At 36.0% G+C, this 14801-nt stretch overlaps 1 protein-coding gene across 1 annotated transcript in view; it reads left to right on the top strand.

The window, feature by feature from the left end:
- The window catches only part of LRRIQ3 (leucine rich repeats and IQ motif containing 3), a 188941-nt gene that overhangs the window by 43852 nt on the left and 130288 nt on the right, over positions 1–14801 (top strand). Inside the window, exon 4 of the mRNA XM_055341019.1 lies at positions 4936–5069. Within this exon, the coding sequence (XP_055196994.1) occupies positions 4936–5069 (134 nt within the window). The remainder of the gene's footprint in view (positions 1–4935; positions 5070–14801) is intronic.

Genomic DNA, 14801 nt, shown 5'->3' with positions numbered 1-14801 from the left:
GTATAGTATATGAGGCAGAGTGAAGAACATTTGCAAAGGCACAGAGGTAATGCTAGAGCTTGGCACAATCAACTGGCAACAAGTAATTTAGTGTTACAGTTTAGAAGACATGGTTGGGCATGTCAAATGATGCTGGAGACAAAAATAGGATTATTATGGCAAAGGGTATTATATGTGATACTAGGGAGATAGGGCTTTATCTTGCAAGATCTTGGGGAAATATTTAACTATTTACCATGATCCAATTTTCATACTAGAAAAATTATCATATATTCTGTAATTTTGGAGTGAAGGGAAATTTAAAGAAATCATGAGGGGTGGGCTTTGGTTTATAACAACTAATTTGTAAACTGGTAGGGCATATAGATTATAGGGAACAGATTGAAGAGTTATTTATTTGATGGAAATCAGTGAATTTATTGGATGGTAAAGGGAAGGGGGAGAAGGAAGGTGGGTTTATTACTTAGATGACAAGGTGAAGAATAGTGTTAATGACTGTGTATGTAATGCAGTATGAGGTATAGGTTGCGGATGTTTTCAAATGGGGGAGATAATTCAGTTTTGGTTTTTAAAGATTTTATTTATTTATTTTGAGAGAGAGCATGAGCATGGGGAGGGGCAACCAAAGAGGGAGTGAAGGAATATCAAGCAGACTTCACATTGAGTGTGGAGCCCAATGCAGGGCTGGAATTCAGCCCTGAGATAAAGACCTGCCCTGAACCAAAAGTCAGAGGCTCAACCAACTGAACCACCCAGGCATTCCACCCCCACACCTTTTAAGATAAGATTTATTTACTTATTTTAGAGAGAGCACGGAGGGGAGGGGTAGAGGGAGTGAGAGCCTTAAACAGAGTCTGCAGTGAGTATGGAGCCAGACTGCAGTGCTCAATCTCACAACCTGAACTGAAACCAAGTCCCTTTTAGTTAACCAGTTGGATGATTAACCAACTACACCACCCAGATGCCCCAATTATTTCAGTTTTTGACCTGTAGGTAGAGAAAGAGAATTTTATTTTGTAGATTGTAATTTAAGAGGTAAATCCTAATAGGTGATATAGCTATGTGGATAAGCAGCATATCTGAGATAGTAAGATGTAGCTAAGAAGGTGATCATTTGAGCAGAAAGATGAAAAATAAAGCCTAAATTTTGCCATTTATTTATGTAGTTTGAAGAAGAAAAAGAACCAGTAAAGCAGATCGAGAAATAAAAATTTAAAAGGTAGAAAAATTAGGAATATGATCTTAATGCAGCCAAGGAAGAGTTGAATTACAAAAATAGGTTGACGGTGCCAAATCAAGCTTGGAAACCAAATATGAAATGTATAAGTTACTATTATGAAATGTATAAGTTACTATTACTTAGTGATATAATAGTCAACTAAAAGTTGAATACCAGTTACAGGCAGTTGTCTATTTAGTCCTAGATATATAGAATAAAAAAAAAAAGATTAGTGAGTTTATGTTACAAGTGGGAAAGATAGACCAATAATTGTGTCATAGCATAAACTTGTCAAATAAAAGACAAATGAAAACAGGAGAGATTTTTTTCAAAAGGATTATTAAAATGGAGGGAAAGGGGCTATTGAAATAGGGGGAATGCTCTAACTGATCAGTCATCTTCAAACATCTTTAAGATCAGTCTACAAAGGTTTTTTTCTCTTATTGGGAGAGTAAATAAGACTGGAAAGAACTGGTGTGGGGAAGCAGGATGAAGGGGAGTGGCATGACTTGATCATAGACCAAAGAATGTTTTATTCTGGGAGTTCCTTATCTCGGAAAGTGCTGTTAAGGGAAGGTTATAAGGTTGTTCAGGCTGATGTTGGGCCAAAGTTCAGGGGCCTAGGGGAAGGAGAGGATATTAACCAAAGTTTGGTTAACAAGCATTTTGTTCTGATCCATCAGTGGGACAAAGGAGTTTAATCGTTAAAAGGGCAAGTGGGAATTTAGAGGGTCTGTGTCTGGGCCTTGTCAGGTGAACCAGAGGGGCATCCATAGGTATTATCTAAGTAATATAGCAGAGGGTGCTTCTTTGAATGATACCATTTTCTGAAGCGAAGGGGTGAGGAGATTTCTTACCTTTCCTGTTTTCTAGGACCACAGGGTTCAGGTAAAACTCAAGATTGTCAAGTATGACAAATGAATGCTGCACAGGATAATATTGTAGAAGGATACTGAACTCAGAACAATGTCAGGAAAGGCTTCTTGGAGGAAAGAATTGAATCTCCAAAAGACTAAGTAGTGAGATAAGTAATTGAGAAAGGCAGTCAAGAAACTGGAGTGGAATCTGTAAAAAGAATTGAGGTTTGAATATCACATAATTTTCAGGGTTATAAGTCGTTGGATATTGCCACTGTGGAAGGTATCTTATGTAGGGTGAAGGGAGATGAGATGGAGGTAAAAAGTGACTAGATCAAGAATTTTGTGTGCCAAGTCAAAAAATGTGTAATTGATCTTTCAGTGCCGTGCCTGTGAAATATAATAAGCAGGTATATGCCATGTGATCAGATTTGCATATTGGGAAGTGCACTCTAGCAATAGTGCACATTATGCTTCGAAGAGAGTGGGGGAGTGGGGATGATTTCAGTTATCGGGACCATTTTTAGCAAATTAAGGAAGTGTTAAAGACATGCAGTAAAGCAATGGCAGAGATTAGAGGAAAAGGGAGAAGTCAGATATTGGGATGTTGAATATCCAGGATCTAGCAACATTTGGGTATAAAGAAGCATAAGAAAAAAGAGAGCTTAGGATTTCTGAGTCAGGTAATTATGGGCACTAGTATCATTTACTTAGAGCCTATGAGAAAGCAGTTTAAGATAGAAGATTCTTGTTTGGGAAAGTTGAATTTAACTGAATATCAGTTTGAGCACATTGTTCTTTAGTTCAATAGTGAGTTCAGGCTGAAAGCTAGAAATCTGAGAGTCATTGGCACATAGGTAAGTACTGAAGCTATGAATTATATACAATAATCTGGAGAGCATATTCAAATCAAGAAGTGACAAATAGAGAAAAATCCTTTCCATGTGGCATTAGGCAGGGTATGGGTAGGTCTTTAAGAAGTCCAGAAGTAAACAAGAGTTATAGGAAAACTACAAGGAGTGGTTTACAGAACCCAAGGGAGGTATTTGAAGGAGGAATATCCAATGTAGAAGTATCTGATATGTTGGTAGGTGTAAAATCCAGTGGATTGAGATAAAGGAAAGGAGAAGGTAGGGACAGATATGAAATTCTGTCTCAGGTATTTGGGTTCTTAATAAAAGTTAAATAGAAAGGTTAGAGGGTTGGGTTAGATATGATTGTTTACATGGGTGTATTAATAGGTAGAGGAATAGTGACAGTAGAAGCTAAGTAATAGTGAAACAGAGTGAGGTGGGACTTAATAGCAATGGAGTGCCTCTCTTGGCCAGGAAGGGAAATACTTCTTGTTTTTAAGATAGAATAGAAGGCATTTCCTTTTTTTTTTTTTTTGAAAGATTTTATTTATTTATTATGACACACACACACACACACACACACACACACAGAGAGAGAGAGAGAGAGGCAGAGACATAGGCAGAGGGAGAAGCAGGCTCCATGCAGGGCGCTCGATGCCGGACTCTATCCTGAGACTCCAGGATCACACCCATGATATGAGGCAGGAGGCAGATGCTTAACTGCTGAGCCCCCCAGACGTTCCTAGAAGGCATTTCTACTTAGAATAGATAGGAATATAGTTAAATGGGAGTATAGTTAAATTTAGGGAATGGAAGAGAGTTAGTTGATGGAGTTCCTACTTGATGGCCCTGTTTCCTTCATGAAAAGATGTTTAGGGAGTTCTGGGGAAAAGGCTTAAAGTACTGAACTGAATGTTTGCAATAGCTCCTGTTGGAAATGGAAGCAAGCCAGGGCCAAGTAAAGCATTTGCTAATTAGCAATGAATGTTTGTAAATATAAATCTGAAGTAGCACTAATTTGCAAGCCTTTGTGATTTTTGTTTCCTGGCATTACTTAGCTGATTGAGTGTACAGGCAGAAAAGGGGGCATGATATGATGGAGTTGGTAATTTTCAGGGTAGATGCCTCACAAACAATATAAATTTTAAGTTCTTAATGTATCATCCTTACTTTCAAAACATAAGTAGAGTAGCTTTATTTCTAACCAGTCAGATGACCAGTGGACTAGAGAGAATCTATGATCCCAAATCTAAAATTTTTCAGGAGCACGGGATCCCTGGATGGCTCAGCAGTTTAGCGCCTGCCTTTGGCCCAGGGCGCGATCCTGCAGTCCCGGGATCGAGTCCCACATCAGGTTCCCGGCATGGAGCCTGCTTCTCCCTCCTCCTGTGTCTCTGCCTCTCTCTCTCTCTCTCTCCCTCTATGTCTATCATAAATAAATAAATATTTTAAAAAATTAAAAAAATAAAAATAAAATTTTTCAGGAACAGAGATCTTGGAGATAATTTCTTTAAAGGCACTATAGAATATTTTATTCCAGAGGAATGAGCTGTATCCTATAAAATTGTCCAACATTTCTAGTTAAGCTACCTCAAGATTTTGGACTGCTATAAGTTATTCTGTGATCCAACATATGTCAGTTTCCTATGGTAATCCACAGGATATTTTTAGAGTTTTGTTGGATACCTATTCCTTTTTAAAGATCAACATGATTATGTTCAAAATTTTATATTTATGATACTAGACTGGGAAAAGAAGGTAAGAGGAAGAAATTTATCATCATTGGTCTTGAATTTTGTGTTGAAATTGAAATAATTATTTGCTACTAATTCTTGACACTATGATCTAATGAAATCAATGAGAATGTATTTATTATTTAACTGTTATACCTACAAGATACTTGTAAGCATTTTAATAGTTTATATTATTAGACTAGCAATTTTAAAATGTTCCTTGGAAATTCTTTCATGAAAGATAAACATTAACATGTATTTTCTTTATACAGGGATCAACCTATGATGATGAAATTAATAATATCAAACATATTATTTCAAAAATTAATGAAATTCTGGCTCATAATTCACCAGTTTTGATTGTTCAAAGATGGATACGTGGTTTCTTAGTTAGGAAAAACATGAGGTATGTTTTCTTTTCTTTACTACTGGAATATTAAAATAAAATAAATCAGTGATGAAAAGATAATTTTTCAATAATATACATTTATATTCTCTATCAAAGTGACATTTGACTATTTGAACTAGTTTTAAGGAAAATACCACATACTCTATGGCAATATAATATTTAGCATGATCTAAATTGATACTTTTATTTTTTATTTTAAATTCACCATATAAATAGCTAGTTAATAAATTTATCATTATTTGAGTAATTCAGATAGTTTTCTTATATTAAACTTAAAAATATCAATGACAACATATTGCATTTCTCTCATATAATGGGATGTAATAGAAATATAAGCTGTATGTTATGTCATGGGATACAATAGAAATATAAATCATGAATCATATGTGAAGATTTCACATTTTGGGGGGATGTGAAGATAATTTTGCTGAAATATCTGTTACCACGTCAATCTAGTCATCCTTTGGTTAGTGGTCTTTTCCTCCCTCCATTTCCTGTATTCCTCTCCAATGGCTGGCATTTGTAAATAGAAGAAGACTTTTCTTGCAAGAATCGCTCAGCATTGTAATGTGGGAGATAAGACAGGACACTCTGCAATCAACCTCTTTGTATTAGGTGTGCCAAACATCAAACAGGAAATGAGTAAATGAACATTCTTGTATAGTTTAATCTCCAGATGCTAAATGGCAGAGTTCAGACGATAAAAAAATGAGATTCAGCCCTGAAATACAGGTAGAATTAAATAGATCTAAAGTTGGGCAATGGGCATTCCTGAGAAAGTAAGATTAGGAAGTTTTACTGAAATGGTATTCAACATTCAGTGGTGAGGCTGAGAGAATGTTCTCTTGCATTAGCTTGCATGTGTTGAACCACAGATGGCAATAGCCCTGAAAAAGAGAAATAAGTATGAGGGACAAGCAACAAAACTGACCATAATATAGTACCTGAAACTTCTGAGGAAGAGGTTCATTATAGTCTTCAAACCAAGATCAAATTGCAAGAGAGAGTGGGCTCACAAGTTAGGGCGCATACAATGATTCGGAATAAAAGATAGGGGAAAGTTTCAGGCACGGACTGACAGGTGTCTATTTATTTAAAGTATTATTTCTATCTCCTATGTTCCATTTATATGTAGTATGCACTTTACATGAAATAAACATCTAAAGGGACTAGTCTTTAGTTTATTCCCCCAAGATTGAGTTCTTCTCTCTTAGAATCAAGATTTCCTCTAATACTCGTGTAACATGAGATCAAAACCTTATGCATGGAAACAATTTCAGAAAATTTAGCATGTCTGAACAGAATTTCAGTGAGCTTTGTGTAAGTAATAATAACAGATCACAGTGGTGTAAGGCAGACTGATTTGAATTATTTTTCTCTTTAAAATGCTGTTCCATTAGACCCCTAACTTAACTGTTCTGAACCTGACTTTCCTCATATGTCGAATGGTAGAGAGCAGGGGCTAAAAGCAGGACTGAACTCACTCTTTGCTTGTGGTAATTAAAATCATGAATCTAAAGCATCGCACCTTCTTATTAGCTGCTATTTTAAGTATCATTGCTATTGTTATTATAACTTGTGCTTTCTGCATTATTTGACTCCATGGGAAACCTACTCTTTTTTGTTTCTTTTTGATTCTTGCCCCCTTCTAATTACATTTATGACGGCATATAATATACCTAGTAATCTTTCAAAAATGTAAATCTAAGTTTATTCAACAACTTAAAACCCTCCAATTGCTCCTAGTTTGATTAAGGCAGACGGCTGAGACTTTGGCCCTACAGTGTCCATAACATACTGTCGTTACCACAAGCACTTACCGTGCTGTATTGCTGTTGTCTGTATAATTATCTGTATCTCCAGATGTACCGTACATTCTCTGTATGTAGCACATAACAGAGTGCTTGACATATGTTAGGTGCTGCAAACATAGTTTGCTCAGTTAGTAAATACATAAATAGATTGTGCAAGCTAGAGCCAGAGAAGTATGTCTGGGTTCATCAATGGGAAAGTGAAAACAAAAAGCAACTGGGCAACATACAAAGCCGCTCTGAGAGGTGCCTAAGGATTTCCCCAACCTAAAGGTACAAATGATTAGTCCTCTCAGATGTCTCTCTCTAGCCATGAGAAACATCTCCCCACACCCAAATACTTCACACTATGCTTGAAAATTGTTCATTTTAACTGCTTGAAATGTTATATTCCGCCTTAAAATATCATGTACTGCCTAAATTTAGAAAATTGTTATGATTAATGCTATCATCTTTTAAAGTAATGGTACTTCTAATATGGATGATATAGTGCAAGGGAAATATGCTTTTTAAGTTTTTAAAAATTTTAATTCTAGTGTAACTAGTGGTGTTAAGTCAGTTTCAGGTGCTCAACCCAGTGATTCACCATTCTACAAACTACTCAGTGCTTATCATAAATGTGCTCTTAATCCTCTTCACTTATTTCATCCCCTCTGGTGACCATCAGTTTAGTTTGTTCTCTGTAGTTAAGAGTGTGTTTCTTCATTTGTCTCTTTTGTTTTGTTTCTTAAGGTACACATGCTCGTGAAACCATATGGTATTTGTCTTTGTCTGACTGGCTTATTTCACTTAGCATTATGCGCTCTAGATCCATCCATGTTGTTGCAGATGGCAAGATTTCATTCTTATGAGGGGCTGGGGTTTATACACACACCACTTTTACGCTATCCATTCATTTACCAATAGGATCCCTGTTTTTGTGTTTTTAATTTTAGCCACTTTGACAGGTTTGAGGTGACATTTCATCATGATTTTGATTTACATTTCCCTGATGGTAAGTGATGTTGAGCAACTTTTCATGTGTCCATTGGCCATCTGTATATCTTCTTTTTTTTTTTTAATTTTTATTTATTTATGATAGTCACAGAGAGAGAGAGAGAGAGAGAGAGGCAGAGACACAGGCAGAGGTAGAAGCAGGCTCTATGCACCGGGAGCCCGAAGTGGGATTCGATCCGGGTTCTCCAGGATCACGCCCTGGGCCAAAGGCAGGTGCCAAACCGCTGTGCCACCCAGGGATCCCATCTGTATATCTTCTTTGGAGAAATGTCTATTCATATCTTCTGCTCATTTTTAATTGGATTACTTGTTTTTGGGGTGTTGAGTTTTATAAGTTCTTTATATATTTTGGAGAGTGAACTTTAACTGGGTAGATCATTTGCAAATATCTTCTCCCATTCAGCAGGTTGTCTTTTAGTTTTGTTGTTTCCTTTGCTCTGTAGATTTTTATTTTGATGAAGTCTCAAAAGTTTTGTTTCCCTTGCTTCAGGAGATAGATCAAGAAAAAATATTGCTATGGCCAATGTTAGAGACATTGCTGCCTATGCTCTCTTCTAAGATTTTTATGGTTTCAGGTCTCACATTTAGGTATTTAATCCATTTGCAGTTTGTTTTTGTGTCTGGTGTAAGAAAGTGGTCCAGTTTCATTATTTTGCATGTACCTGTCCAGTATTCCCAACACCATTTATTGAAGAAGACCATCTTTTCCCCATTATATATCCTTTACTGCTTTGTTGAAGATTCATTGACCATATATATGTGGGTTTATTTCTGGGCTCTCCATTCTATTCTGTTGATCCCTGTGTCTATTTCTGTGTTAGTACCATACTGTTTTGATTAGTACAACTTTGTAGTATATCTTGAAATCTGAGACTGTGATACCTGCAGTATTGTTCTTAGTTTTCAAGATTGCTCTGGCTATTCGGGGTCTTTTCTGATTCCATACAAATTTTAGGATTGTTTTAGTTCTGTGAAAAATGCTGTGATATTTTTAAATTATTTATTTATTCATGACAGACACACTGAGAGTGGCAGAGACACAGGCAGAGGGAGAAGCAGGCTCCTCACAGGGAGCCCGATGCAGGACTCCATCCCTGAACTGGGATCATGCCCTGAGCCGAAGGCAGACGCCCAACCACTGAGCCACCCAGGCATCCCTGCTGTTAGTATTTTGATAGGGATTATATTAAATCCGTAGGTTGTTTTGGGTCGTATGGACACTTGAACAATATCAGTCCATGAGCAGGGGTTACCTTTCCATTTGTTTGTATCATCTACAGTTTCTTTCATCTGTGTTTTATACATTTCAGAGTATAAGTCTTTTACCTCTTTGGTTAAGTTTATTGCTAGATATATTATTATTTTTGGTGCAATTGTAATTGGGGTTGTTTTCTTGATTTCTCATTCTAATACTGCATTATTAGTGCATGGAAACAATGGATTTCTGTACATTGATTTTGTATCCTGTGACCTTACTACATTTATTCATCAGTTCTAGTATTTGTAATCTAGGTTTTTGTGGTCTTTAGGATTTTCTATATACATGTTATCATGTCATCTGCAAATAGTGGGCTTTACCTCTTTTTTACCAGTTTGGTTAACTTTTATTTATTTTCTTGTTTGATTTCTGTGACCAGGATTTCCAGAACTATGTTGAATAAAAGTGGTAAGAGTGGACATCCTTGTCTTTTGCCTGATCTTAGGATGAAATCTATCAGTTTCTCGCTGTTCAGTATGATTCTAGCTGTGGGTTTTTCTTTTATGGCATTTATTATATTGAGGTATATTCCCTCTAAACCTACTCTCTTGAGGGTTTTATCATGGATGGGTGTTGAACTTTGTCAAATGCTTTTTCTGTATCTATTGAAATGATTTTTTTTATCCTTTCTCTTGATTAAATTTATTACATTGACTGATTTGCAAATATTGAACCACTCTTTCATCCCAAGAGTAAATATCACTTGATCATTTGAAAAATCTTTTCCATTGTATTGTTGGATTCAGTTTGAGTATTTTTGTGTTCATAGCTATCAGAGATACTGACCTGTAGTTCTCTCTCTCTCTCTGGTATTTCTATCTGGTTTTGGTTTTAAGGTAATTCTGGGTTCATAGAATAAATTTGGAAATTTTCCTTCCTCTTCTGTTTTTTGGAATAGTTTGTGAAGAATAAGTATTAACTCTTTTTTACATGTTTGACAGTATTCACCTGTGAAGCCATCTGGTCTTAGACTTTTTTTTGTGGGGAGTTTTTTTGTTACTTATTCAGTTTCATTGCTGGCAGCCATCTTATCAGATTTTCTCTTTCTTCGTAATTCAGTTTTAGGAAGTTATGAGATTCTAGGAATCTCTCCATTTCTTAAAGATTGTCCAATTTGTTGGCACATAATTTTTCCTAGTATTCTCTTACAATCCTTTGTATTTCTGTGGTATTGGTTGTTATTTCTCCTCTTTCATTTCTGATTTTGTTTATTTGAATTTCTCTCTCTCTGTCTCTCATGAGTCTGGCTAAAGGGTTAACAATTTTATTGATCTTTTCAAAGAATGAATTCTTTATTTCATCTGTTCTACTGGTTTGTATTTTTTTTAATTTATATTCATGTATTTCTGTTCTAATTTTTATTATTTCCTTTCTTCTACTTATCTTTAGTTTTTTTTTTCTCTAGCTCCTTTAGATGTAAAATAAGTTTATTTATTTGAAAGCTTTCTTTCTTTTTGAGATAGGCCAGTGTTGCTATAAACTTCCCTCTTAGAACAGGTTTTACTGCATCCCAAAGCTTTTGGATCTATCTGTTTTTATTTTTAATTGTTTCCATGTATTTTTTGATTTCCTCTTTGATTACGTGGTTGACCTATTCATGGTTCAGTAGCATTTTATTTAACCCCTATTTATTTCTGTTCTTTCCAGATTTTTTTCTTGTGATTGAATTCTAGTTTTATAGTGTTGTGGTCAGAAAAGATGCATGCTATGACTTCAGTCTTTTTGAATTTGTTGACTTGTTTTGTAACATGACATGTGATCTGTTCTGAAGAATGTTCCAAGCCTACTTGAAAAGACTGTATTCTGCTATTTTAGGATAGAATATTCTGAATGTATCTGTTAGAGTCATCTGGTTCAATGTGTCATTCAAAGCCACATTTCCGTGTTGAGTTTCTGTTTGGATGATTTAGTCATTGATGTAAATGGAGTGTTTATTGTACTATTATTGATATTATTGTACTATTATTGTACTATTATTGATATTATTGTACTATTATTGATTACTTCTTTTATGTTTGTTAATAGTATTTGGGTGCTCCCATGTTGGATGCATAAGTATTTACAATTGTATCTTCTTGTTGGGTTGTTTTCTTTATGATCATGTAGTGTCCTTCTTTGTCTCTTCTTACAGACTTTGTTGTAAAGACTTTTTGTCTCATATAAGTATTGCCACCCCAGCTTTCTTTTTTTTAAAAAAAAAAGATTTATTCATTTATTTATGATAGAGAGAGAGAGAGAGAGAGAGAGAGAGAGGCAGAGAGGCAGAGACACAGGCAGAGGGAGAAGCAGGCTCCATGCAGGGAGCCCGATGCCAGACTCTGTCCTGGGACTTCAGGATCACTCCCCGGGCCAAAGGCAGGCACTAAAGTGCTGAGCCACCCAGGGATCCCCCAGCTTTATTTGCACATCCATTTGCATGACAAATGCTTTTCTATCCCTTTACTTTTAATCTACCTGTGTCCATAGGTCTGAAATGATACACATGGGAGCATATAGATGAATCTTGCTTTTTTATCCATTCTGTCACCCTTTGTCTTTTGATTGGAGTATTTAGTGCATTTACATTCAGAATAATTATTGATAGATATGTACTTATTACCATTTTGTTACTTGTTTCACTGTCGTTTTTGCAGTTCTTCTCTGTTCCTTTCTTATCTCACAGTTGATTGGCTTTCTATAGTGATTTACCTGGATTCCTCTCTTTTTATTTTTTGCATATCTCTTACCAGTTTTTAATTTGTGGTTACCGTTATGTTTATATATAATATCTTATGCATATAGCGGTCTATATCAAGTTGATGGTTACTTAAGTTTGAACCCATTCTAAAGGCATTAAATTTTTGCTTCTCCCTCCTCCTACTTTTGAGGTATATGTTGTCTTATATACATCCTTTTATTTTGTGAATGCCTTGACTGATTTTTATAGATAAAGTTAATTTTATTGCTTTTGTGCTTCTTATTCTTCTTACTACTGCTTATGGTCTTTACTTTCCATTCAAAGAGTCCCCTTTAGTATTTCTTAAAAGCTGGTTTAGTGTGATGAACTTCTTTACCTTTTGTTTGCCTGGGATACTCTTTATCTACTTTTATTTTGAATGATAGCATTACTGGATAGGTCTTTCTTTTCTTTCTTTCTTTCTTTCTTTCTTTTCTGTTTTTTAGAAAACCTTTTTATCATCATTTCAAATCTACTTAGAAAAAAATCACATTAAAAACAGAATAATTAAGAAATTTATGTTTAAGAAATTATGAAATTTTTAAAAATGTATGCATGCTTTTCTCTTTTTCGCTCATTTATATTTTTTGTTCTCCATTTTTTAAAAAATATTTAAATTCAATTAATTAACATAATATATGATTAGTTTCAGAGGTAGAGGTCAGTGACTCATAAGTCTTATACAACATCCAGTGCTCATTATATCATGTGGCCTCCTTAATGTCCATCACCCAGTTACCCCATCCTCCCATTCCACTTCCCTCCAGCAACCCTCAGTTTGTTTCCTATGATTAAGAGTCTCTTATGGTTTGTCTCCCTCTCTGGTTTCTTCTTATTTTACTCTTTCATCTCTCCCCCTATTATCCTCCATTTTGTTTCTTAAATTCTACATATGAGTGAGATCATATGATAATTGTCTCTTTGATTGACTTATTTTGCTTAATATCATCTAGTTACATCCACATCATTGCAAATGGCAAGATTTCATTTTTTTTGATGGCTGAATAATGTTCCATTGTATATATAGACCACATCTTCTCTTCTTTTCTTTTCTTTTTTCTTTTCTTTTCTTTTCTTTTTTCTTTTCTTTTCTTTCTTTTCTTTTCTTCTCTTTTCTTTAAGATTTTATTTATTTATTCATGAGAGTCAGAGAGAGAGAGAGAGAGAGAGAGGCAGAGACATAGGCAGAGAGAGAAGCAGGCTCCATGCAGGGGACCTAATGTGGGACTCGATCCCAGGACTCCAGGATCACACTTTGTGCTGAAGACAGGTGCTTAACTGCTGAGCCACCCAGGCATCCCAGACCACATCTTTGTTATCCATTTATCTGTTGATGGACATCTGGGATCTTTCTATAATTTAGCTCTTGTGGACATTACTGCTATAAACATTGAGGTGCAGGTGATCCTTTGCATCACTACATTTGTATCTTTTGGGTAAATCCCTAGTAGTACAATTCCTGGATCATAAGGTAGCTCTATTTTCAACTTGTTGAGGAACCTCCATAGTGTTTTTTAAAATGGCTGCACCAACTTGCATTCCCACTAACAGTGTAAGAGAGTTCCCCTTTCTCCACATCCTCACCAACATCTATCATTTCCTGACTTGTTTTCCTGTTACAGATTTTTTTTTTCATGCCATTCTATTCTGGCCTGCAAAATTTGTGCTGAGAAAGTCAGCTAATAGCTTTATCGGATTTTCCTTGTATGCAATTATTTTCTTTTCTTTGTTGCTTTTAAAATTCCCTCTTTATTGCTACTTTCTGCCATTTTAATTACAGTATGTGGACCTCCTTAAGTTGATTTTGTGGGGGGGCTCTATTTGCCACCTGGATCTGGATTTTTGTTTCCTTCTCCAGATTTGGGAAGTTTTCAGCTATTGTTTCTTCAAATCAATTTTTTACCCTTTTTTTTTTCTTTTCTCCTCATTTTTTGTTGTTTTCTTTGTCTTTTTCAGCTTGTTGGATTTACTCTTTCCTCCAAGTTGCTGATCCATTTTTCTGCTTCCTTTAGCATAGTATTTATTCCATATAGTGTATTTTTAATTTTGGTCACCGAGTTCTTTATTTCTTTTCTTTTTTTTTTTTTTTTTTTTTTTTTTAGGTTTTCTATCTCTTTGTTGATGGTCTCACTGAGGTCCTCCACTCTTTTCTCCAGTGAGTACCTTTTATGACCATTACTTTAAATTTTCTATCAAGAACATTGCTTATCTCCATTTCATTTAGCCCCTTTGCTGTGATTTTGTCCTTTTCTTCCATTTGGGACATATTCCTCTATCTCTTCATCTCATCTAACTCTCAGTGTCTATTTTTCTCTTAGGAAAGTGATCCACATCTCTTGCTTTTGAAAGTATAGGTCTTATGAAGAAGAGGTCCTGTAGTGCCCTGCAGTGCTATGTCTCCTGTTTGCTAGAACTTGGCACTTCAAGGGTGTCTCCTGTGTGTGTGTGGCATGCACTATGCTGTTGTGCCTGACTGTGGAATTTGTCTTCCGTTAAGTCATCTGCAGTGACTCTCTTTACCTGTTTGGGGCTGGATTTGGTCCCTATGTTGTTTGGGCCAGTCTGGGGCTGTCTTGGGCTGGAATTGACTCAGACCAGGGATTTGCCAGAACTGCAGGAACACTGCACTGCAGGACACTTCCCTGTGTTGTCCCCTGAGAAGCTTCCATTGATGAATGGAGCATGCAGTCAGACCAGATGTCTGCCCCCAGCATACTGCTAAGGCTCTAGTCAAACTGGTGTGTGGGGTTTTCTTCCCTTCTCCTTGGAGCAGGTGTCACTTTAATGAGGTGCTCACCACTATCATGTTTGCTTGCACAGTGCCACAATTGTGGCACTGCTTCTAATGCAGTCCTGCAAAGGGTGTGTTGGATATGGAAGGTCTGCAAGAGAGTGTGGGGGTGAAATATGCAGTGTTAGCAAAGTACCAATTAGTTGGCTGTGGGAGG

The sequence above is a fragment of the Nyctereutes procyonoides genome, unplaced genomic scaffold (genome assembly GCF_905146905.1).
Source record: "Nyctereutes procyonoides isolate TBG_1078 unplaced genomic scaffold, NYPRO_anot_genome, whole genome shotgun sequence".
NCBI lineage: Eukaryota > Metazoa > Chordata > Mammalia > Carnivora > Canidae > Nyctereutes > Nyctereutes procyonoides.
This window is presented reverse-complemented; position numbering and strand designations above follow the sequence as displayed.